This window comes from Phocoena phocoena, chromosome 11, assembly GCF_963924675.1.
Source record: "Phocoena phocoena chromosome 11, mPhoPho1.1, whole genome shotgun sequence".
In the NCBI taxonomy this organism is placed as follows: Eukaryota; Metazoa; Chordata; class Mammalia; order Artiodactyla; family Phocoenidae; genus Phocoena; species Phocoena phocoena.
The window spans coordinates 17,122,120-17,148,828 of record NC_089229.1 but is presented as its reverse complement, the minus strand read 5'-3'; the positions used below and the strand labels follow the sequence as shown (position 1 = coordinate 17,148,828).

General features: G+C 39.1%; 1 protein-coding gene across 1 annotated transcript in view; it reads right to left on the bottom strand.

Annotated features, from left to right (window-relative positions):
- The window catches only part of ALDH1L2 (aldehyde dehydrogenase 1 family member L2), a 51,413-nt gene that overhangs the window by 10,968 nt on the left and 13,736 nt on the right, over positions 1–26,709 (bottom strand). Inside the window, exons 3-17 of the mRNA XM_065888328.1 lie at positions 26,419–26,653; positions 24,532–24,697; positions 22,729–22,830; positions 22,428–22,517; positions 20,020–20,154; positions 18,550–18,675; positions 17,915–18,006; positions 15,858–16,005; positions 11,593–11,712; positions 10,878–11,005; positions 9,249–9,399; positions 6,980–7,050; positions 6,798–6,903; positions 909–996; positions 338–431 (exon numbers count right to left, since the gene is read on the bottom strand). Of these exons, the coding sequence (XP_065744400.1) occupies positions 338–431; positions 909–996; positions 6,798–6,903; positions 6,980–7,050; positions 9,249–9,399; positions 10,878–11,005; positions 11,593–11,712; positions 15,858–16,005; positions 17,915–18,006; positions 18,550–18,675; positions 20,020–20,154; positions 22,428–22,517; positions 22,729–22,830; positions 24,532–24,697; positions 26,419–26,653 (1,852 nt within the window). The remainder of the gene's footprint in view (positions 1–337; positions 432–908; positions 997–6,797; positions 6,904–6,979; positions 7,051–9,248; positions 9,400–10,877; positions 11,006–11,592; positions 11,713–15,857; positions 16,006–17,914; positions 18,007–18,549; positions 18,676–20,019; positions 20,155–22,427; positions 22,518–22,728; positions 22,831–24,531; positions 24,698–26,418; positions 26,654–26,709) is intronic.

The following is a 26,709-nucleotide window of genomic DNA, read 5'->3' as shown; positions in this document are numbered from 1 at the left end:
TAATCCAGATTTGATTTGTCTTTTATATGTCTTTTCAATTTCTTACTTATGCTCCAAAACCAATTTGGGCTACAGCTTTAGTACTGAAAATGTTTTGCGCTTAATGATTGTTAAAGCTATCAGAACTTTCAGTACAACTCTGGTTTTGGTGACTCTGGGCTTTACACTTTGGAAAGTATTTTATTGTATTCAAACATTTCAATACCCTGTGGTAAGATTTCTCTTCTAAATTCGATGTTATTTTTCTCCCTCCAAAAGCACCTTATTTAAAGCAAAAACTAAGCCAAAGACCTGGTTTTACAGGATTTTTAGCAAATCAACATACTAAAACCAATACCTCTTCATGATCTGTTTGCCAATCAGAGTGGAACCAGTGAAACCGAGTTTCCGGATATCAGGATGTTCAGAAAGGCGCTGTCCTGCTATGCCACCTGTGGAATTACGGAATAAAACACAGATTAAAACATTATCGAGTTCTTATGGTAAAGGTGGCTTTGAATTCATTGAAGTAGATTTCTAAGCTCTCATTTAAATCTCAGTTTTACATTTTCTATACTAATAACAAAGTGACAAAAATCTGAATAATATCCTCCATGCAACTGTCAGTACCCCAAAGATGGGTATGCCTTGATTTTTTAATCTTCCAAAGCCAATTTTAAAAATTGAAATGGGCCACCGTAGGGTGGTTTTACAATGTTGTACAATTTCCACCCCTCCCACCCTACTCATCTGCCACTGTATTTCCACTTTCAGATTTTAGCACATGGTAAGTATGTTTATACTTAACTGTTTGGTAAACTGTATTTAGTTTTAATATAGTTATAAGTCAGGACAAAACACCAGTGGGAAAACTCAGCTACCCTTGAACCATTCATTAGTTACAGCAAAGTGGGTCCTTGTTGGCTTACCTGAGCCTGGAATGATGTTGATTACCCCCTTTGGAAAGCCTGCTTTAACAGAGAGCTCTGCAAACTTCAAAGCAGTCAAGGGCGTGACCTGAGCAGAAGCAGACAGCAATTACTTACTTCAGATTCTGTCCTGTCCTTTAGATCAGCACCCAGCTTTCCTGCTATGGCCGTACCAGAGTTCATTTTATTTTTTCTTTTATTGTGACTTAATTTCTGACTTACAGCAAAGTTGCAAAAAATAGTACAAACAATTCCTATGTATCCATCACCCAGATTCCTCAAATGTTAACATTTTACTACGTTTGCTTTATCCTCTTTCTCTCTCCCAATGTTTTTGAACTGTTTAAGAAGTAAAATTTGATATGTCTCTTTACCTCTAAATACTTTTGTGTACGTTTCTTAAAAACAAAGGATTCTTTTACATAACCACAATACAATCACCAAAATCAGGAAATGAACAACCGCTAGAATACCTAATTTACACTCCTTTTTCAGTTTTCACCAATGGTCCCAATAATGTGCTTTATAGAAAAAGAAAATCCAAGATCATGCATTGCATTTAGTTACCACGTCTATAGTTTCCCTTCCTCTGAAAGAGGTTCTGAGTTTTCTTTTATATTTCATTACACTGACGTTTTCGATAAAAACAGACCAGTTATTTTGTACAATGTCCTTTTGTCTGGATTTGCTGTTTCCATGTGATTAGATTCAGGTTATGCACTTTTGGCAAGAACACCACAGGAGTGATGCTGAATTCTCCTCAGTGCATCATATCAAGAGGAACACGCTGTTGAATAGTCCCAATGTTGGAAAGGTTAACTTTGATCCTTTGGTAAAGGTGACCTGCCAGGTTTTATCACTGTAAGTTACTGTAAAAAGAAAGGGAGCTACTTTGAGACTTTACTCTTTGTAGTTAATAAATATTTTTTAGGGAGCTACTTTGAGGCTATTTAAATATTCAGTTACTCCTCAAATTTCCACTAGTTTTAGTATCCATTGATGATTCCTGCCTGAATCAATCATTATTATGATGGTTGCTAAGTGGTGATTTTCTAATTCCATCATTCCTTCTACATATATTCATTAGTTGGCTTTCCACTATAAGAGCTTTCCTTTCTGTTTAATCAATTAACATCAGTGTGAACTCATGGATTCTTACTTTATTCAAATGGTTATAATCTTTTACTACTGTTACTTTTTTTGAGGTTCAAATTGTTCCAGCTTTGGCTGATGGATCCTGTGTGGATCCTCTGCCTTTCTGACATGTCCCGATCATTCTTTGAGCATTTCCTTGCTTTTTGGCCCAACAAGATGTTCCAGGCACACCTTGTATTTTCCCTGTTCCAACCATTTTTTCAAGAGGCCCAGGTTTCTTTTAGTGCAGAATAGTATTTTAAAACTGTGATATAATGGGAAATACATATTTGGTCTTTGTCTCTGGGTCCTGGCCCAGAGTTCCTAAAACCTTGGAATCTCAAATGAAAAATGCCTTCCATATGTTAATGAAATGGTTGGTAGCTGAGAGCCCCTTAGGTAGCTTCAGGATGGGTTTTTGTAGCCAGAAAGATCAGGCCATGGTTAGAGAGTTGGAACTTTCAGCCCCAAACCAGGGGAGAGGGACTGAAGTTTGAGTTCAATCACCGACAGCCAATGATTTAATCAGTCGTACCTATGAAATGAAATTTCCATAAAGACCTCTCAACAGTGGGGTTGAGGGCTCATTCTATCCTTCTTTCTGTTCATATCTGTAACTCTCTTCAACAGTGAAAAGCAGAGCTCCCAATATCCACAATATATTTACTTGTTTGCTTAATCCTAAAATGTACAGAAAGTAATTTGAGAATTATTAAGCCATGTCCCTGTGAAAAAGAAGCCTACTAACTTCAATACTTATTTTCAGTGTTTTTGCCTCTAGTCTGAGGACATGGAGTGCAAGTGTCATTCACAAGTTACCTGGGTGAGTGCTTCCTCACTCCCTTCGGCGTGGTGATGTTGTTCATTTGAAGTTTGGCTTGACTGATTTTTTTTGTATTCGATTTTGGCCTCATCTACGTTGATTGTGTTTCTTTTCTTTTTTTGTTCATTTGCTGTCTTGTTGAGTATGGGAAACATGCTTCCCAAAGTGAGGACTATACAAAAGCACATTCAGAGAAGTGTCCTTCTCCTGGCCAACCACCTCCCACCCCCAGTCCTTTCCTCCACATCCTGCCCAAGTCTTGTAGTTAATCAACCTAATTAGTCTCCGTTTTATCCCTCGTATGTTTCTTTTTGCTCAAATGAAAACATACTTATTTTCCCTTTCTTTTTACAAAAAAATTGGTATAGTTATGGATCTCATTTTAAAGATCTATTACAGCAATGCATATCTCAGAAGCAAGATGAAAGTCATATTTTTACACCCTTAAAAAGCAATGCTGATCAAGTCTTAAATTAGTACTCGGTTAGCTTGGTCTCAAAAAATGGAATGGGCAAAAATTGAGCTGTGACTAGAAAATAGTAGAGCTATTTTATTTTGTATATTTTAACGGAAGAAGATGTGAAATAAATCAAACATAACTAACATTTATTATGTGGCTGGATAATGGTACTCTCACTCTGTCTGAATGAAGGTCAGATGGTCACTGGTCACAGAGGTACGTGTGGTATCCTAGGAAAGAATAGGAGCTCACAAGGCCAAGGGAAAAACAGTGGTTTCCTCACTTGCTCCTGTGCTTTCAGAATATTGCCGTGTGTTGACGTTTACAGGCCAGGTTGCATGGGTTCATAGACTATGTTGTTGTTTTAACTAATGCAAACTTCATAAAATGATCAAGTGACTTAAAAAGAATCTACATAGAAACTGCATAATAAATAATACTAATAGAGCAAATACAAGTAAACAACAAGAAAAAAGCAGGGTTAACATTTTTCCTCCTTCTAGTAACAGGTCCATGACAACAACATTGTGAGGTTTAAAAAAAATGGCAATCTAGTTAGACTTGACAAGAAATTTCAAATGCCCAAATATTTGAAATTGTCAAGAAGATATTTCAAATAGTGGATTTATACCTACTATAGTTAAAGACAATCCTAGACCAAAGTGTATATTATTATGCCTTAGTATGAAGTCATCATGATTAGAAAGACTTTTTAAAAAACTATCCTAAATTAGTGATGAGATTTTTAAAGTAAGAATAAAAAGATTTTATGCCATTAATAAATAAAATAAAACAAATTGTTTCATCTTTATCTCATCCCTTTTCATTTTATTGATTTTCTTCCATTCGGCTAACCAACAGGAATATAGGTTTATATTATGGCAGGATTATAGGTTTAAATGATATATGCAAAAGCATTTAGCAGTGTCCTGGGCACGAGTAGGTCATTATTAAATATTAGATTAAAAAAGGTGTTAGAGCCTGACAGACCTGGACCAGTTCAGACCATGGGAATCTGTACTTCTTACTGGTAAAGGGAGGAAAGCCAAGTGATTCAGCCCTCCTGCCATTTGCACAGGGCCTTAATACTATCAATGGTTTCATATCATAATAAAAAGATATCTCCCACATAACAACGGCAACTTTGGGTCTTTCATTCTCAGGATTAAAATTATCATCAATCATTAAACTATCAGTTTTAAATTGCAGATAGAGTTAGACTGTAATTTCCACAGGAACAGAAATTTTATGTCTTTGTCAATGATAATATGCCTGGCAAACAGTGGGCACTCAATACATGTTTGTAAATTTTGAACATTCTATGTAATCACTAGGGTTTTCCAATGCTTAGCACTCTCTTTGGATGCCATATAGTGGTTCTCAACCCTGACTGTACCTTAGAAACTAATGTGAAGATTTTAAGTAATACCGATGCCTGGCCTCTGACCCAGACCAATTAAATTAGAATCTCTGCCAATGGGGCCCAGATATCAGTATTTTTAAAAGAGAACTCCAGATGATTCTAATGTGCAGCCAGGATTGAGCACCACTGGGCTAGGTTACCTGCCTTCTCTCTTCACTTTACTAGCTTCTTGCTGTTTAATGAGTGTTGCTGCTTGGGAGAAACAGCACTCATACAGGATGCTGGTGAACTGTTCCATTCCCATGGAAGGATGAGCCAGCAGCTATCACACAAACACAAGTATCTTTTAACTAAGTGATTCTGCTATTAGGAACATACCACCCTATAAAGATAATTGCACATGTGCATGATGCCATATTTAAAAGGTTATTAACTGCAACATAGTTTATAACAGCAAAAAGATGGGAAAATCTCAATATCTATTAATTAGGTATTGGTTAAATAAAATATTGTTTATCTACACACTGGAAACTGTTTTAAAAAAAGAAGTTTGGGGGACTTCCCTGGTGGTCCAGTGGGTCAGACTCCGAGCTCCCAATGCAGGGGGCCCGGGTTCGATCTGTATTTGGGGAACTAGATCCTGCGTGCATGCCACAACTAAGAGTCCGCATGCCGCAACTAAAAGATCCCGCATGCCGCAACTAAGACCTGGCATGGTATAAATAAATAAATACATACATACATATTTTAAAATTTTTTAAAATGAAAGAAAAAGTGCTTAACACAGCACGTGGCACATACCAAGTGCTCAATAAATATTTTTTTTTTAAAGTTATTTTTCCCCCTTTGGTAGTATGTATAGAATGCTATTTTATTTTATTTTAGTTTTGTATTGTATTATGGTTAGAACACTTAACATGACATCTACCCTCTTAAATTGTTAAGTGTATAATACAGTATAGTTAACTACAGGCAAAGCGATGTGTAGCAGATTTCTAGAACTTACTCATCTTGCATAATTGAAACTTTATGCCCGTTGATTAGCAATTTCCCATTTCCCCTTCTCCTCCTGTGTGATTTTTAGTTGGTTAAAAAATTTTTTTAAATTATTTATTTATTTAATTTAAAAAATATGTTTGTATACACAGAGAATATTTCTGGAATACCTAAGAAACTAATAAATAACAATAACATTGGTGGCCTCTGGGAGGCAAATTGGTGGGCTGGGGGAATAAGATGGAGACTTTTCACTACCTACCTCTTGGTATCTTTTGAATTAAAAAAATTTTTGAATGTATACCTGTTTTTTTTACTGAAATTGTTTCTAATGAGGAAAACAAGATGGCTGTGGTCACATGACTATGTAGTTATGACAAACGAAATTGTATTTTTTTTTAATCCTAAAAGAAGAAATAAAAGAATAGTTAATAAGTAGCAAACTGTAAACTCTTCTTGAACAGAGACCAAGTTTTCTCCACAACTTGGGTACCTCAGGATGTCTACCACTGTGCACTGTCCAGAGTAAATGCTCACAGCCAGGTGTTAAGTTGGCTACCATATTTTTTTCTTGAAAAGCTACTGTAGCATTAAAAAGATGTTTTTGAGAACTCTATCATCTGAATTATTTTTTAAATTATTTCCTCATTTTCCACATGTATATATTTCCACACAGCTCCACAATTATATACATTCTTTTGCATGCTTGTCCCTCATCTTGCATAACTTTACAATATTTTTGATAATGAAAATTTGAAGGTCTGCAAAAAACTTTTTCTTTTGATATGTCGTAGCTACTCTAAATCACTACTGGGCACGTGGCATTTTGCAAGAATTGAATTGGTTTGTAGAAATTTAATGGATTTCACTGACATACACTATGCCTGCTTCCACTGTCATGGAAGTTCTAAATTTTGGAATCCCCATAGGATACACTGGGTAGCTATTAAAAATGAATATTTACTAATATGAAAAGATGCCCATGATATATGAAATGATGTTGTGATATATGATCCCATTTTTGCTTAAAGACATACTATTTGTAAATGTACGTCTCTGGTTTTAAGTAAACACGAGGGGAGGAGATGCTGTACCTTGCCCTGCACGTCTTACCTGCGCTGGCTTGAGCACTAAGGTGTTGCCTGCTGCCAAGCACGCGGCGCTCTTCCACGCCAGCATCATCAGCGGGTAGTTCCAGGGGATGATAATAGCACAGACACTGCCGGGGAAGAAAGAGACATCCTCAGTCCTCTCGAACCAACACAAGTCACTCAGAAGCGCTCTCCTTGTCTTACCCAAGTGGCTCCTTCCTGGTGAAGGTCAGATTGCGATTTGGACGGGCCTGGTTGATGGGAATTGTAGAACCCTAAAGAATGAAAAAGGTTGATACTATTTTACTAATTTCAGTGGGTAAACTTAACGAAGCCATTTTCTGTCTGCCTCTCTTGCTTTTTCTTAGTTGATATTAAAAAAGCAGTGCTCAATTGATGAGAAATACATCTACACCTAAAAAGGAACTGCTATGTCTTTCTCAAAAGAACTGAGACACAGGAGAAAAAAAACATAGTTCTAATTTAATCGCCTCCATTCCCAATTTCTTGGCATGGCAGAGAATGTTAACTGCCTGAGCAATATCCATTCTCCCCTCGGTTCTTAGTAACAGAAACCCTATATTAATAATGGGAATGGCAACGTGCCCAGATAAACTACTACGTTCCCCAGTTTCCACAGCAGATAGGGATGGCCAATGGAAGACGTAAGCACAAAGCACTGAAAGGGGAACACTCTTTAAAGTAGGCTGACTCAGCTTGGAAAATGCTCTTTGACTCTCCCCCTCACTCTCACTCTTTCCTTCTTCCTTCTCAGAATGTTGCTAAAAAGGCTGGCACTGCAGTGGTTATCATGAGACCAAGAAGCAGCCATGAGGGTAGAGATCATACGGTATAAGGACGCCCTGGCAAAGAAAGAGCAGGAATCTTTATCTCACACACTGGACTTGAGTGCCTGCCTTTGGACTCTTGAAAGTGAGATAAAAACAAACTTCTTAGTTGGGTTTTCTATTATACGCAGCCAAATTTGATCCCAACTGATTCATGACAGTAGTCTTTTAACTGAAGCTATACATCTGTTTTGCCACATAAAATATTATTGCTGTTACTAATACAAGTAAGTGTACAGTCTCTTATCTGAAACCCTTGGGGCCAGGTGTGTTTTGCGATTCAGGATTTTTTGACTTTAGAAATATAATATAATGTGTATACCTTATACAATGTTATTATATCTATAACCTCCAATAAGGTCTGGGGAAGCCCCCCATAATCAAGCATATTAATATTTATTCAGTGAAATATATGAATATTCACTCTAAGTGATATGAATAGAGATTACAGACTCATCTTGGTTCAGGTCAGGTTTTGGCGCCAAAAGAGTCTGAACCAATCAAACAAATCAATTTTCAGGTTTCACAGCAATTTGGATTTCATAATTGAGGATGAAGGATGGACTTGAACTGCTCTTACTAAATACTTATATATGTATGATTTTGTGGCTGAACAATAATAAAAACGACATTTATGTGCAAGACCTACTATGGTGCAGACTTTAATCCTGTAGTATATAAACACTTGTTTCTAATCCTCATAACATAACTTGCAAGGTATGGATTATTGTGACCATTTTACAGACGAGGAAAGTAAGGCACAGAGAGGTAAATAACTTTAACAACAATAGCTGGTAAGTGTCAAAGCTGAGGCTTGGAACCAGTTCTCTCTGACTCTATATTAATGGTGTTGGCGGCAATGTGCCCAGATAAAGTATTATGTTTCCCAGTCTCCTTAGCAGAGACAGCCAGTGGGAGATGTAAGCACAAGGTGTAGGAGGATCGGAATGCTTTTTAAAGTCCTTTACCTTTCTCCCTCTTCGCCACTTCCTCCTTGCTGCTGGGAACGTGGCTGTGACGGCTGGTGCTTCAATGGTTACCATGAGTCTATGAGTGGCATGCATTCTTTTGTTTGCTGCAAGCCCTATTTCCCTTCTGTATCCCAATACCAAAGCCATGTGTAGTTGCCATTTATCATCACACATGTAATATTTATTTTCTTGTAGAAAAAAGGAAATGGAAATTTTTATTGAACTCATGTCTTTAAAATCTTGTTCTTATAACCAGTCTGCATAGCCCATCTATGTTAGCTCTCTGACCTCTATAGGTATTTGAGTTTTCAATTCCTCCATGATACCAGGCTTCTCTCTATATGCCAACAAGACTGTTAGATGCTCTCAAGAGCATTAGATTTTAGGTTCAGAAAATCTTGAGTTCAAATTCTAGCTCTATGGTTTACTTACTATGTGACCATAGGTAAGTCATTCATTGTCCTCAAGCCTCAATTTCCTCACCTGTAATAAGAGTTAATAGATATCCACCTCCCTCAGATGATTGTTATAAGGATAAGATGAGAAAACCTACATAAGGGGTGGCTCTGACAAAGTGTCTTTACAGACTAATAAACATTCGTCCCTTTTCCTCTTGGAATGATCTACATGGAGACAAACAACATTTGCACTTACTTGAATTTTGTCACACCAGCCAGCAAAATACCTGAATGTTTGCACAGACATTCCAATGTGAGTCTTCAGAGCCAAGGTGTAGACAGCCCCTGAATCGAGGGCTTCGATGGTCGCCAGCTCTTCTTGGTTTTCTTCCAGTAGGTCTGCTAGTCTGTATGCATAAAGAAATTCATTCAACAAATATTGAGTCTCTACTGCATTTAATGCATCATCCTAAGGGCTGAGAACTTAGAGGTGAACACAAATGAACCAGGTCTCTGTCCTCATGGAGAACATGGTCTAGTAGGGAAGAGAGACATTCAACAAAAATTGTCATTAATAATTTGTTTTAAGAGTTATAATGAAGAAGCAGAGGGTGTTGGAAGTCTGTATCATTTGCACCATAGATGTATAAGCAGTAAAAGAGTGGTTGAGCCACAGTAATCCAAGGAGATCAATGACAGAAAACAGTGGGAATGTGGATAGTTCATGAATATACTGGGAGATGTTAGGGGGCAAACCACACTCCTAGAGAACCCAGGAACACTTGAGGCTTTCTGGTTGGGACAGAAATATTTCCAACACTAGCTGAAAAGGACAAAGACAGAAAAACAAGGAATGAATGATAAACACTGCAACAGGTTTCTGTTTGGTGTCTAGTTTCTTTGGGAAGATAAGTTCATAGTCCAAGTTCATCTTTTGTGTTCACCTCTTCCATTTGTTTTCCTTCCTTCCTTTAGTGATTCTGAGATGTTCCTTTTGGACCATTCCAAAGTCAGGCTTGAAATCCTCCTCCCTAATGTTTCTTTCAGATCCTGTTCCAAGAAATCTTTGGACAAAGTCAGCTATTTGGCTTTTAGTAAGTAGAAAACTGAATTTATGATCGAATCTGATTACTCTTGGCATACTCAGCTACCGATTTATAATACCCTTTCCAGGCCTTAGTGTTTTTCCTCCTTGCTTCTACTCCCTACACATGAAGTAGACTTAAAATGTCCCTTTGGAAACAGCAGGGTGCTGGATGTTCTCCATGTGCTCTCGTCTCCACCCTGCTCTGTGATCCCTGGAGGATGACCTTTATAGACTACATCACGGGCTCCCGTGCTCTCTCACTGGGCATTGCTAATGAGGGGCCAGTGGGAGGCACCCCCAAGAGACTGGCGAACTGGAGGATAAAATGGTCTGGGATTTGAATCCTCCGGTTGCCTCAGCGATGGGCTGTAGACCAGCAGATGCTGCGTCCCTCTACCCAAACCCGCTGTAGTGTGGTCTTCTCCTACAGCTATAGATCTTACCTGATTCTAGTAACAGCTCCTTCCTCTGTCCCTTCAGGCCTTGGAGTAAGAGCACCTTCCCCCTGTTCTACCCCTGCCTGGGTGCTTCATTATCCTTTGACGGATTCCCTTGACTTTGCTCACATCTTTACAAATACATAGTCCTTTACTAAACTTCTTCCGGTACAGGGACGCTGACTGAAACAAGCAACAGTACAAAAATCAGGAACTCATATATATGGGATTTTATAGGATGCAAGGGACAAAAGACGTGCTATATAACAAGTGCATGCTAGAATGTTTTGAAGAAATTTTTAAAATCTTGGCAATTTGGTCAGTATCCAAAGGCCACAGGCTGCGTCCTTAAAAATCGTACCTGTACATCAATATTCCTCTTTCTCGTGCATTCATTCTTCCCCATTCACCATTTTCAAAAGCATCTTTGGCTGCTGCCACTGCTTTATCAACATCCACCAAAGAGGCATAGGATACTTTGCATATCGTCTATTTCAAGGTAGGAAAAAATAGGTTCTAGGTTATCTATATATGGAGATACGCAATTATGTTTCTTGGGATTAATTATTATACTATAAAATTCAAAGAATTTTTATGATGGAAAATCAATACTTCCAGTAATATAGTAAAGAAAAAGAAACAATTTTTTAACATGAAAATTATGAGCCTAAAATTTAGTACTTTGCATGTCACACTACACTATGAGAAGACACATTTAGGAAACTGTATTTCTTCTCTTGCCTTGGGGAAGCTGAATTTCTCACCACGAGCTTGCAAAGTCTGAGATTTTCTTTTTCACACATATAGCTTTATGTGGAATTGTGCTTCTGATGTGTATAGGTATAGTGATCCATCTAAATTCATCATAAATATTCATTCTTTAAAGTTGGTTACTGTAGTTAACAGCAGCCAGTACCAGAAATGAATAGTTGAAAGAAATGCATGAAGTACATTTATATTAAGTGCTCAGGGTCAGAGTAGTAGAATAAGTAACTTTTTAAGACTGTTTTATAACAGTGTATAAATGAAAAAAATCCACGATCAGTGGTCACTACACACGCTAAGAAATTACTCACAGATCCATCTGTTGGGTTGATGGTGTCATAAGTCTTTCCATCATCGGCATCTGTGAACTGTCCATTTATGAAGCACTGATATGGCATTTTTACTGTCATTTCGTTGACCTCCTTTGAAACCTAAGAGAGAGAATTATATTAGTAGATTCAATGGATTTCTGTGCGTATGCATTTGATACCAAAGAGCAATAAAGAAGCTTATTCACTAATGCAGAGGGAGGCGTTAAGTCAATGGGATTCTAGTGCTTACTGTCCAGAAGAGACAAGCATGTGTAATATTTAGGCCTTATGATGCTTAGATTGGCCATTGAGACAGGAGGTCGGCTTCTGTGATGACCGAAGTACTCTAGGGGGAGCTTTACAAAGATCTGTTTTCTTCCTCATAGAGGTGAAATATGACTCAGAAGACCTCAAGATAATGGAAACACCACCATCTAGTGGCAACATCTGTGGAGTGCACCAACTACTGTCATTCAAAGTTTTGAAATTGCCTGTCAATAGGTTTCCTTTTACGCTGGTGCCATTTTAAGTTTTCTTTCCAGTGTTCTTCCCTGTTTTCACTTTCCCTCTCTTACATATGTGTTGCTTAAATTGTACTCTCTACTACTAGCTGGCAAGTGAATTTAGATTAGTCCATTGACCTCTATAAATCTCAGTTTTTCCAACAATAAAATGGGGATAATACACCTGTTTCATACAGTTATTAAGAGACATAATTAAAAATATACACGTGAAAGAGCATTATTGGCATAAGGTCACACATCAATGAAGGCATTAAAAATGAAATTTAATGATTTCAGAAATTATTTTACATAGAGAAATTGATGATGCCTAGAAAAGAAACAAAAAATAGCAAGAGGGTAGCTTGCTGCTCATCATCAGTAAGTATTAGAGAAATACAAATCAAAACTACAATCAGGTACCACCTCACACAGGTCAGAAGGGCCATCATTAAACAGTCTACAAATAACAAATGCTGGAGAGGATGTGGAGAAAAGGGAACCCTCCTACACTGTTGGTGGGAATTATATTGGTACAGCCACTATGGAAAACGGTATGGAGGTTCCTTAAAAAACTAAAAATAGAGTTGCCATATGATCCAGCAATCCCACTCCTAGGCATATATCCAGACAAAACTCTAAATTTGAGAAGATACACGCACCCCAATGTTCATAGCAGCACTATTTACATAGCCAAGACATGGAAACAACCTAAATGTCCATCAACAGATGAATGGATAAAGAAGATGTAGCATATATACATATACATATAAACAATGGAATACTACTCAGCCATAAAAAAAGCAATGTGCAATAACTGAAATTTTACAAGTCACTGGAGAGGTTCAACAGTAGATTCAAGCAGGCAGAAGAAAGAATTAGCAAGCCAGACAATGGGTCAATAGAGATATCCAGTCTGAAAATAGGAAGGAAAAAGAATTTAAAAAATGAATAGAGGGACTTCCCTGGTGGTCCAGTGGGTAAGATGCTGCACTGCCAATGGACGGGGCCCGGGTTCAATCCCTGGTTGGGGAGCTAGGTCCCACATGCATGCTGCAACTAAGAGTTCGCATGCCACAACTAAGAGTCTGCATGCCACAACTAAAGATCCCACGTGCTGCAACGAAGACCCAGCGCAGCCAAAATAAATTTTAAAAATGAATAAATAGTTTTAGAAAATGAATAGAGCCTTAGAAGCCTGCAGAACACCATCAAATGTACCAACACGTGCATAATGAGAGTCCCAGGAATGAGTGGAGAAGGGGAGAGGGGCAGAAAGAATATTTGAAGAAATAATGGCTGAAAATGTCCCAAATTTGATGAAAAACATTAGTCTGCACGTCCGAGAAGCTCAATAAACTCCAAGTAGAAAAATCTCAGAGATCCATCTTAAACACATCGTATAAAAATGGTCAAGAGCCAAAGACAAAGAGGGAATCTTGAAAGCCGCAAGGGAGGAGCAACTCATCCCATAAAAGGGATCCTCAATAAAATTAACAGATGACTTATCCTCAGAAACCACGGAGGCCAGAAAGCAATAGGATGATATATTCATAGTGCTGAAAGAGACTGTCAACCGAAAATTCCACATGCAGCAAAAACACCCTCCAAGAACAAAGGAGAAATTAAGTCATTCCCAAATGAATGAAACTAGCACATTGCTAGCACATGAACATTGCTAGCACACTGCCTTTCAAAAAGTACTAAAAAGTGTCCTTCTGGCAGAAATGGAAGGACACTAGACAGTAATTTAAATCTACATGGAGAAATAAAGAACACTGACAAAGGTAAATATAAATCAGTATAAATGTTTTTTTGTTTTTAAACCCTTTTCTTCTTCTATATGATTTGAAAGACAACTGCATAAAGCAATAATTATAAAACTATGTGGGTGGGTTTATAATGTATAAAGATGTATTTGTATGACAGTAATAGCACAAATAAGGGGGTAGGGAGCAGAGCTATACTGTAGCAAATTTTTTCTACACTATTGGTATTAAGTTGGTATTAATCTGAGCTAGAATGTTTTAAGAAAAACGTCTCTTGAAATCCTCAAGGCAACCATTAAGGAAATAAAAATATATAGCAAAAGAGATTAAACTGGCATACTAGACAATATCCATTTAACAAAAAAGAGAGCAGTAAAGGAGTAGAGGAGCAAAAAAGGCATAAAACAAGACATATAGAAGCCCAAGTGGCAAAAGAACAAACAGATTAATTGGACTTAATCAAATTTTAAAACTTTTGTGTGTTAAAGGACACTATCAAAAAAGTGAAAAGAAAACCCATAGAAAGGGACAAAATATTTACAAATAATAAATCTGATTAGGGTCTAGTATCCAAAATATACTAAGGTCTCCTACAACTCAAAAATGAAAAAGACAAATATCCCAGTTAAAAACGAAGCAAAGGATTTGAGGGAATTCCCTGGTGGTCCAGTGGTTAGGACTGGGTGTCCTCACTTCCAGCGGCCTGGGTTCCATCCCTGGTCAGGGAACTAAGATCTTACAAGCTGCTTGGTGAGGCCAAAAAAACCAAACCAAAACAAAACAAAAGAAACAACAACAATGACAAAAAAAAAACCCCAAACAGGTGAAATATTTGAATAGGTATTTCTCCAAAGAAGACATACAAGTGGCCAATAAGCACATGAAAAGATGTTTATCATTAGTCATTAGGGAAATGTAAATCAAAACCAGAACAAGATGTCACTTCACACCTGCTAGAACAGCTGAAAGAGAAAAGACAGACAATAGCATATGTTGGTGAGGACATGAAGAAATTAGAAGCTTCCTACATTGCTACTGGCATTGTAAAATGGTGTAGTCACTTTGGAAAGCAGATGGGCAGTTCCTCAAAAAGTTAAACATAGAGTTACTATATGACTCATCAATTCCACTTCTAGATATTTACCCAAGAGAACTGAGAACATATATTCACACAAAGACTTATACATGAATTTTCATAACAGCATTATTTATAATAGCCCCAAAGTAGAAACAGTCCAAATGTACATCAACTGAGGAAAGGATAAACAAAATGTAGTTTATCCACACAATGGACTATTACTTGGCTAGGAAAAAGGAATGAAGTGATAATCTACTCTACAATATGGTTGAACCTTGAGCACATTATGCTAAGTGAAAGAAGCCAGCTGCAAAAGGCCACTTATTACCTAATTCCATTTATATGAAATGTCTAGAATAGGCAAATCCATAGAAACAGAAAGTAAATTAGAGAGGAGAGCAGAGAATGACTGCCAAGGGATACAGGGTTTCTTTTTAGGAGGTGATACAAATGTTCCATAACCAGATAGTGGTGATGGTTGTACAACTCGGTGAAATACTAAAAAACAATGAATTATACATTTTATTTTATTTATTTTGTTTATTTATTTATTTTGCGGTACGCGGGTCTCTCACTGCTGTGGCCTCTCCCGTTGCGGAGCACAGGCTCCAGATACTCAGGCTCAGCGGCCATGGCTCACGGGCCCAGCCGCTCCGCGGCACGTGGGATCCTCCCGGACCAGGGCATGAACCCGTGTCCCCTGCATTGGCAGGCGGACACTCAACCACTGTGCCACCAGTGAAGGCCGAATTATACATTTTAAAAGGGTGAAATGTATGGTATCTGAATTATAATCTCAATAAAACTGTCATTTTAAAAAGGTTGTAAATGTAAAAACAAATGGATGAAAGGTACAGCATTCTTTTATAGTATGAAGGTCTTAACGATTTAGGTTTTCGACACCATGGACAGGCTTACATAATCCACCACTAGCTCCGCTTCTTGATCTTCTCCTCTCAGTTTCCTCACGACTTTTTGGATGAAGTCTTCAAACTTGGTGGCCATATAAACATCCTCATTCTGTAACTGAAGTCCTCCACATTTCTGTCTTATCTCTTCAACCAGCCTGAAAGGAAGAACCAGCTCACGTTACTTACATTTTTAAAAGAGTTTAGAGGGACTGTGATTACATTTAATGTGCTTTGAAGTAGGACGTATGTCACATGCCTATTTATATCCCATGAGATCTTCTATGATAATAATCAGAGAAATTGATAAGATTGGGAGAAAAAAAAATTTTAAGTGGTCTTGAAGGACAGTGGCAATTATTAAACTTTTTATTTATGTTTTAAAAATTTTATTTATTTTTGGCTGTATCGCATGGCACGTGGGATCTTAGTTCCCCGACCAGGGATCGAACCTGCAACCCCTGCATTGGAAGTGCGGAGTCTTAACCACTGGACTACCAGGGAAGTCCCAGCAATTTTTTTTATACATGACTAGAAATACCAGAAATCAAGGCAAAGACATTTTAATTACTTGCAAGCAAGATGATAAAGGGCACATAAAATCAGTTTCTTTCCTTTCAAAATACTCAAGGAATAAGAAATAAGGAAAACTTCTGAACTGTGACGATTATAAGAAACCAAAGTCATACCGTAGAATACTTTCTCTAGATCCTGTGAAACAATAAAACAAACATTTGTTTGTATTACATGGCTAAGATAGGTACGAAACAGAACCATCGGGAAGGTTAATATAATTTGTAAAGTCCTTTTCAACTCTTTGATTTTTCACTGTTAAGTTTTCAAATCATAGCTCTAATTTGACATTTCTTGAGTAGCAAAGGTGTACCAGACAGAGGTATACTAGAAAGCTCACCACAGGGGTTGCTCAGCCATGTATTCCCTAAGAGAGATGAGGTGCCTTGGTAGTCCAAGCTAATAATATCAGATGATTATGGTAATAAGTCAGACACTCAAACAGGAAATGGGTAACTCCTGCAACAGTATCTTGTTAGCAAAAAACTAGTGTTAAAAGTACAATGTTGAAATCTTTAGTTGAGCAAATGAGAAGGTTCTGGGAACTCATGAACCGTAGCTGAGAAATCTGTAACTTGAGGAACCAAAACTTTTAACTTCTGGTAATGATATTTGCTCTTGAGAGGATTGTTTTTGATGATTGGAATAAAAAAGATCCACGAATGAAGGGACTTTGTCTTGTTCATGACTGTATCCCCAGTGCAAAAAACTGTTCCTGATGTCATAAATGTTCAATAAATTGTGTTAAATACATGAATGAATAAATAAATAAATAGACAGAATGTTCATCAAGAACACTTGCTTTGCCGACATGAAGGATTGTCAAGAGGAGTTGACCTTGTTTATTTAGTAAATGGCCATAGCGTGGCCCTCAAAGAAAAAGCACCTCTGCAAGACTCGTCACTGTTAGGATCCTGGTCTGCTCTTCATGCCACAGAGGGTGGCTTTCTAGTCCTCTAGCCCTTTCTACTTGTTTGAAACCTCTGTAGAGAAATTCTGACTGTCGAGTGATTACCCTTACTCTTGCAAGAAGTCTGGCAATCCTCATTCTAGATATATCATATCGGGTAACTTAGAGAGATAGGAGAAAAAGATTAGGGGTAAGCATAATCAGTGTAAGGTATCCTTTTAGGTGAGACTATATAGAGAAGTCCCTTTTAACGTTCTCACTCAGAACTTCCCAATTCTAACTGGAGGAGAATCAACTAAGAAATATGAAGACAGATTTTTAAATGAAACAAATAATTAGAAGGGTTGTTTTCTAGGTGTACAGTAAATATGAAAATAACTCCTGGTTAGCAACGAAGAGAAGGGAACAAATACATGTATTTGACCATGGAAACAAACAAACCAAAAAAGATGAAGAAAAGAGAAATACAGTAGATGGGTACAATAGAGTGATAACAACCAGTACAAAGGATTTCGATTTGATTTTCAAAGTCAAAGTCAAAATCCCTGGTGGAGGGGTATGAGTCAGTAAGGTGGTGGTTTTACCTGACAACATCCATTGAGCTTGCTCCAGATTTAAAGAAGTCTGTTGAATCTTCAATAGCAGGGACGTTGCTTAAAATCCCAGCCCAGATGACCTGCACACGGGAAACTTTTATGAGGGAGCTGCCAGGTAGAACGCTGTGGCAGAGACTAGTTAGCTTCTCACCAAACCTACTTCTTTTCCTGGATTGATTACAATTCTCAGCATCTCCTTAAGTTAGAGGCGGCCGTGCGACTGACTTCTAGCCGGTGAATATGAATATAAGTGACCTGTACTCCCAGACTTGTCCCATGAAAAACCTCCTTCACACAGTTCTCTGTGTTCTTGTGCTCTTCTTGGCTGTCTGGGATGGAGATGACCCCCAGCAGGACCTTGAAGATAGCCCAGCCTCGGTTCCTGCTTGACTCCACCCCTAACCTTCATGTTCCAGGTTCACCCCTAACCCCCAGGACAACCTAGAACTGCCTTGGATTATTTATGTGCGTATACATTTTGGCACTGATTTCCTTTTGCAGCTAATACGAAAAAGAGGAAATAAAAGTTCCATCCCAACTACTTTGAGGATTAATGGTACCAGTTAACAAAAATGGTTTCGCTTTCCAAGATAAGAGTAACATTAAGAACTTCCCGTGTTCACCTTGATGGTCTCTGCCACCTTCACCTCTTCGGCTGTAAGTTCCACCACTGATGTCTCACCCGCTGAAAAGTACTGAGAGGCAGGAATCATTTTTCCATCTTCAAACTGCAGATTTCTCACCATCAGCTATAAAATAACAACAAAACAAGCAGAAGAATTGAGGATTAGGACAATTCAGAAGTGAGACTGGTGGGAGGAGTCATATGCGTATAAGAAGCAGCTTATTTGACAAATATAAAAATATGGATTAGGGCTTCCCTGGTGGCGCAGTGCTTGAGAGTCCGCCTGCTGATGCAGGGGACACGGGTTCGTGCCCCGGTCTGGGAGGATCCCACATGCCGTGGAGCGGCTGGGCCCGTGAGCCATGGCCCCTGAGCCTGCGCGTCCGGAGCCTGTGCTCCGCAATGGGAGAGGCCATAGCAGTGAGAGGCCCACGTACCAAAAAAAAAAAAAAAAAAGGATTAAAAGCACTCACCGTTATGTGTAAAAGGACTGAAATGGTATTTCAGCCATGGCATCAGAAAGGAGGAAGTTACGGTATATCTCAAAATGGATGATAAGCCCTCCCAAAATTGACATTCGGATATAGGCATTGGGTCTAAAGCCTACTGTAACTACCACTGCTACTAGTACAAGTACTACTACTACTACTGCCATCTTTGGAACACTTACTCTGCAGCATGCACTGTGCTAAGTACGTATATGCTGAAGTATCTTATTCAATCCCATAAATCCTGATGGAGGCAGGTGTCCTTATTATCCCCATTTTACTGATGAGGAAATGGAGGCTCAATGAAATTAAGTACTTTGCCCAGTGCCACACAGTAAGTAACAGAACTGGGGTTACAGCCCAGGACTAGATGGACTCTGCAGCCTACAATCTTAGTAACTGATCTATCCTGTAAGCCATCAGAAAGTGTCTGCGAGCTGCAAATGTCCTTTTGCTTTCTTCACTGGGCAGCTGCCCAAGAGCCCAGAGAGGCCCAGAGTCCACGCTCCCAAGCACAGGCAGAGTGGGTGGGCGCCTGCCTGGTGAGGCAGAGGAGGGAGCCTCTGAAGAGGGCCACACCATCTGATCCTCCCAGACTCTGCCAGTGGGAAGGCAGACAGACAAGATCACTCTCTGTTTTACAGATGCGGAAACTGAGCCTCCGAGGGGAGAGGCATCCTGTCCAAGACCAGTAAGTGGCAGAGCAGGGATTCACGACCTGTTTCCTGACTAAACTCCAAGATCTTTCTACTGTATCACAAACCAGGCTGTGCGGGTCCTCGGGGCCCGTCCTGAGAAGCCTTCTCATCAAGGTACCTAGAGCCAGCTCATCCCCAGAGAGAAATGGAGCACAGACACCTTGAGCTCCCACATCCCACTGCAAAGCCAGACTACCCTGTGAAAGCTAGTCCCTCAATAGCTTGGGTTTATCAAAGGAAACCAAAAAAGTTATTTTAGAGGTAACCATGTTGAATACTCACTGCTTTTCCATCGTTACCAAAAAGAACAAGGCCGCTTTTGGTAACAAGACCAGGCTTCCTGGCACCTTTAATTTCCAGTGGTTCTCCAGGAGGGATGGAGCTATTCAGTAATGATGAGCCGTAGAAAGTGACCACCTAATAAAGAGATCAAACCCAGGTTGTGAAAGGGGGAAGTGGAGGCTGGTTATAAGGGTGTATGCGAGCAGCAGTCCTGGCAAAAAAGCTGAAGTTGCAATTCTCATCTATGACAAAATTTGGGACCCCCCCACCCCCAATGATATCAAACATCTATGGAAATGACACAAAGCAAGAGATAGTCTGTGAATGTGTGACTGAAGAGTTTTAAGAAATGCCGCACATCCAGGTGACACGAGTATACATTTATCATTTATGCACATTGACACAAAGGCGAATGAGATAAAAGCTCTCACAGACTTTGCAGCCTGAAGGTAGGGTTTGTGGGGGAAGTGGAGGTGTTGGTGGGGTATCAGGGAGGGCAGATGCAGAGCGGTAAACAAACTATTATATTGCAGTGGGATGTACGATGGGAGGTACAGGGGCTTTGTGTGTCGGCTTATGGAAACAGGACTGGATCCAGACTGTAACTAAGAGAACTGGATACTAATTGATTTGTTGTTATAATAATTATTATAATTCTATGTCCATTAGCTATCATTTATTGAGCACTATAATATTTAATAGTTATTGAATACTCATTCTATGCCAGGGACTAAGTACTTTGATGAATTAACGTGTATTAACTCATTTCATCTTCACAACAACCCCAAACCTATGAAGGAGGCACTATTATTAGTCTCATTCTACAATGAGGAAACCAAGGCACCCATTGGTGAAATAACCTGCACCCAATGGTTAAATAACCTGCCAAAGGTTACACGGCAAATAGTTGCAAAGCCAGAATTTTAATGGAAACATTCTGGCTTCAGAGCCCACACTTTTTTGTGTGAGTATATCTGCTTTGAAAAACTGGGTATTATCAGTTGTGGTAAAATATATTCATATGCTATGATGATGTCACTCTAGTCTAAGATATACACCCAGTACTAACGATGTGATCAAGGGTACATGTGCAAGGATGTCCATGGTAGCCTTCTTTATTTTTTTATTGAAGTATAGTTGATGTATAATATAAAGTTACAGGTGTACAATATAGTGACTCACAATTTTTAAAGGTTATACTCCATTTATACTTATAAAATATTGGCTATATTCCCTGCGTTGTACAATATATCCTTGTAGCTTAATTTATAAATAATAGTTTGTACCTCTTAATCCCCTACTCCTATCTTGCCCCCCAGCCCTTTCCCTCTCCCCACTGGTAACCACTTGTTTGTTCTCTGTATCTGTGAGTCTGCTTCTTTTATATTACATTCACTAGTTTGTTGTAGTTTTTAGATTCCATATATAAGTGATATCATACAGTATTTGTCTTTCTCTGCCTGACTTATTTCACTTACCATAATGCCCTCCAATCCCACCCTTTAAGCATTGCACTAAACCTCTTCCCTTGGTCCTTCGCTGATCCCACATATTTTTATAGACACCTAATATGCACTAAGAACCCTGTGTAAGTGCTGAGAGTATCAAGACAACAACATGATGCTCTTGCCCCTGAGGGGTTCACAGTCTACGGGGGTAAGAGGGAGAGATACATAAAGAGATGCTTATAGTATATAACATGCTGTGTCAGAGCTAGGCAGGGCGTTACGGGAACAGAGAGAAGGAACGCCCAATCCCGCCAGGCTGGGCGTGTGAGGTCAGGAGACTTCCTACAAGAGGTGAAACCTGAGAAGCTGAGTTGAGTAGAGATCCCACAGGGATTAGAAGGCCTTTCCTGCCCGCCCCCCCTCCGCCCACTGCCCCTGCTGCATCTCTCCCCATGCCTCTCACACCTGATCCTCACACCTGGAGCTACAGCTTCACTGAACTCTACTGCGAGTCCCTGTCCAGGTAATATGCTCTCCTACCTCTGGGTCTTTAACTCTTTGACTCATTCTCTACCTGTTGACCTCTTCTCGAAGTGCAAGCAAAACAGTTAGCTTTTCTAGAAAGCCTTTCCTAAGACACCCGAGTCTGGGCCTCAGTTACATCATTTGTCTTACTTCATTGTGCGTGTTTATTCACTTCTCTGCCTTCTCCATAAAACTGCAGTCGCCCTGAGAGCAGAGGCTGTGCCTAGTGTCTGCTTCACACCAAATGCTCAATACATGGGGAGTAAAGAGGGAGGTGGTCACGTGTACCTAGAGCTCTTTTAGCTGGTCACGTGTACCTAGAACACAGACTCTCCTCACAACCAAAGGAAGAACCAGAGGAAGCCTAGACTTAAGTGTAATACCTCTTACAAAGGTTATATGCAAAAAAAAAAAAAAAAGGTTCCTGGAACATACCTGTCCATTTATCTCTGTCCAAGCTCCAGGGACTTTATCATGACCTCGGATCCAGTTATGTAAAGCTTCAGCAGACTGATCCCAAGAGATCTAGAAATGCACAAAGCACAGGTTGAACTTCTAATGCTGCAAGTCTCAAAGGCAATAGAAACATTTCTCTCCATCAGTGGCGGACATGAGTAGGGATGGGGTAGCAGCCTCCCTTGGAGATCTACCTTTTGGTAGGAAATGGTAAACTGAGAACTGCTTAAAGGTGGACAACAATAAACTCTGAGATGTGTTACTGAGTTGATATAAATACCTCAGCATTTTCCTTTTTCTGGATACCTTCATATGTTGCAGCTGCTTCTGACTGGGGCATACGAGCAGCTTTTCCATCGGCTATGAGCTGGACAGCTTCCACCTAAAGCCAAAAATATTAACTGTGTTAGAGCCCAGTGGTCAACAATGGCATGGCCTGTTTAACTGAAGTTTCTGTTGAACAGAATTACTACATATAAATCTGTCCAGAGAGTCAGACTTTGATAAAAATAACTACCATTTCTTTGGATCCATAATTATGCCAGGCAGTGTGGTGGCTACTTTATGTAAAATATCCCTTGCAGCACCATACCAGTCCTACAACATGGGTATTATTAGTCCTGTTTTCCAGAGGAGGAAACTGAGGCCTGCAAAAAGCCTCAAGCTACTAGCCCGAGAAAAAGCAACTAGCTCAAGATCACAGAGATAGCTTGTAGGTGGTAGAAGCAGGATCTGCATCCAGGTCTATCTACTGCCAATCTCCATCCTGTACTTTTTAAAATGACTCCTTTATTTAAGCAAATTTCAATCTCCCCTTGGTGTTTCAATGGAAGTTTCAGGAATATCATTGTAAAATAAGTCATTGTGGGTTATTTCTGCCCATCACGATGATTCTAGAAAGTCATATTTAAGGAATTCAACTGGCTTTCTAGCTTAGGACACCTGGAATAAAAAAAAACAATTAAAACTGTCCATGAGTTTGATTGCCTTTGGGATGTGTCCTACATCCCCTTCCATGCCATATTTATGTTTACCTTGAGTTGAGAGCCTCTCTCCTTCACTGGGAGACCTATGTGAGCTCAAGTTCTCAGTTTTCTCTCTAAGTACTCACAGCTGAGTACTCCAACCGCCAAAAGAGCACGTGGTGGGAGCCACATGGGAACAGGGCCAAGTTTACAGCTCATTCGTTCCACCTGTTTCTGGCTATAATATCACCAGGTACAGGATCCAGGCTTGCTCGAATGCTACTGAACACACAAAATACTATTTTGATTTTAATGATCATTTTGAGCGCCTAAGTGTGCCAGAGGCTTTACACAAACGTCATTTAATTTTCACAACAACCCTGTAAGTCAGGCAGTATTATCCACATTTTATAGATGAGGAAACCAAGGCTAAAGAGGCTAAGTGACCTGCCTATTATACAGCAAATAAGTGGTAAAACGAGAACTACTCTCTTAATCGTTAAATGATACGAAGCACTGCTCTCCTCTCTCCCAAATCAATGGCTGCTTCTTTATATCATCTTACTGTCCATCTCTGTGTTGTACTTCTACCATATCAAACTACAGAAGACATTAAATGACATGGATATTATCTTTCAATGTTTTTACAGGTTAATGTATTTTTTCTTTGTGGTGCACATGTTTTGAGCCTTTAATCCAGAGCATATCTGAACAAATAAAGCAGTGTTAAAGTTCACCCTTTTACATAGACTGATTTTAAATGTTTTTGAAGAAAGCCCAAATTACATATCAAAATTTCTTAAGATTCTGCCGCTTCTTTACAATTAGTCATTATAAACAGGGTTGGAGATTCAAATATTTGGTAAAACGAATGAAGGAGTTTGATTACTGCTTTATCCACTTGATCACTGTTCTCAGAAGAACAAGTTAGATTCATGGACTAAGAAATTCTAAAGTGCAGATTTCCACCCTCAAAATACCATCCTACTGGTAAATATAAAATCTAATTTTATTTTGGGGCTTTTTATTTTTAGTACAAATTCACAGAAGCAAATTCTCAATAAAAGAAAAACTTTAAAGCATTACTAAATTCTCCTTGATAGCATAAATATACTGACCATGGCCTTGATTCCTTCAGGAAAGAGAAACCGATTATAAAGTGCATCCACTGTATCATTGGGTTCGACATCACAGGACCTCTGGAGGAGGATGGGTCCTGTGTCTAAACCATCATCAGCCCAGAAAACAGAAAACCCAGCTTTCTTATCTCCCATGATTAGAGTCCTGGGAAAAGAAGAGTTTCAACATAAAATGTTGGTTAACTGTATCATAAGGTGATAAATTAGTGACATTAAAGTACAAGGTGTTTACAGTGGAAAATAGACAGTGAATGAAACTATTGTGAAAATTACAGCAGAGCTGGGAGATGTAAACACTCAAAAAAAAGCAGAACTTAATGGTACTGCTACTTTATACAACCTCATCTCTGTAGTCTTTCTTGTTAACACATACTAATGACTTAGAGTCTACTCAAAAAGCCATTAGAGACCACTAGTACTACCCCTCACTGATTCCCAGGTGTCGGCTTTCTACTGCAGCATCAAGTAATTTTGCCCACTCATGTCCAGTTCCTACATTGTACCTGACCCTGTATTAGGCAGAATAAGATAATGGAAGATAAAACAGAAGATGATCAGTGCAATGTGAAAAGGAGAACTGATAATTAATTTAGGTTGTGTAATTCAGGTACAAGCATCACTTAGAGCTAGAATTAGTTCTAGATTAGCTATAAATTGTAGTAAAAGATGGTTGATTAATTCAACTATTTGTATTTTGTATTCTATAAATTTAGCCTAAGAGGAAATGCTGGCCCTGCAGACCTCATAATACATACAATAAACCAGATATATGGAAATACATACATAAAAGAATATCAGAGAGCAGGCTAATATAGACAGAGTATGAACTGGTAGGTCAGCCATGCTCTCCATCTAATCATTTTTACCTCTCTGAGCTACTAATCAAGCAAGACCTAAATCAATCAACCAACCAGTCAATCAACCACTCTTTTCAGAAATATTGAGGAATTAATTGGCATTGTGTTATCTAAGAGCCTTGAAAATATTCACGTATTTTGACCCAGTGATTCTGCATGTGCAAGCAATGTGAACTGAGAAAAAAAACACATGTTTAAGTACAAAGATATTCACTATCGTACTATTTCCAGGAGCAAAAAAGAAATCAATTCATATAATTGGTCTTAAAATACAATGAAATGCTTTTCTTACCACATTTAAACTAAGTATAGATTTTCTGCCTATCTGATAACTTGACACTAAGAGACAGCTGGGAGATGTGCAGGTAAAGGAGAAAAGGTAGAGAAGGTGGGAAAGGCCCACCTTGACCCACAGTATAGTATACCTATAGGACTGGGCACCTACAGTATACCAGGCAGTGTTCTTGATACTGGGACATATGGCGGTAAAAATGTTAGACCAGAGTCCTATTTCCCCTCAAGAGGCTTAAAGTAGAATGGGGGAAGTCACACCATGAGAAAGATAATTTCAGGTAATTCAGCATTTCCTGAAATGTACTTGAGATATTCTATGCAAAAAAATGTTCTACGGCCAAATAAGCGTGGGAACACTTTGTACTCAGATTCCCTCTTGGAGATTATGATGCCCACATTAAAGCACATATTAAAATTTCTGAGTCCTGAGATAAAGAAATCCAGCATAAACCAAACTTGTCTAACCACAGGACCTTTGCCTGCTCAATACCTAGTTATATCTGATAGAGCCAATACTCCATAGATTATTCTTGGGAAACGCTGTTCTGGCTTATGCAGTACCTCTAGATCTCAGGGGAGTTTGTGCAACAGTAGCAGTCAATCGGGACCTCACAATTGTTCAAGCATACCTAGTTGCCTGATCACCTAGGTAAAACACAGAAAGATTACAAGCAATGGGAATGGGCCCATCTTGGTTATTTAAAAAAAATCTCACCAGTTGATAGCAGAGGCTCCTCTGTGTCTGGGAAGGATAGATGGGTGATAAATGATGGAACCATGCTTAGGGCTGTCAATTACATCCATGGGGATGAACTGCGTGCAGAAGGGAAGCACGTTTAGCTCAGCACCCACGGATCTGTAGGCCTCCGCCACCTCCTTTATGGTCTTGCCCTTGACTCTCCATCTAGGGAACTTGAACACAGGGGTCCCATTTTTCTCTGCAGCCAAAGCTGAGCATGAAAGAGAAGATTATTTTCATCAAAAAAGTTTTAGCCATAATTTTGTA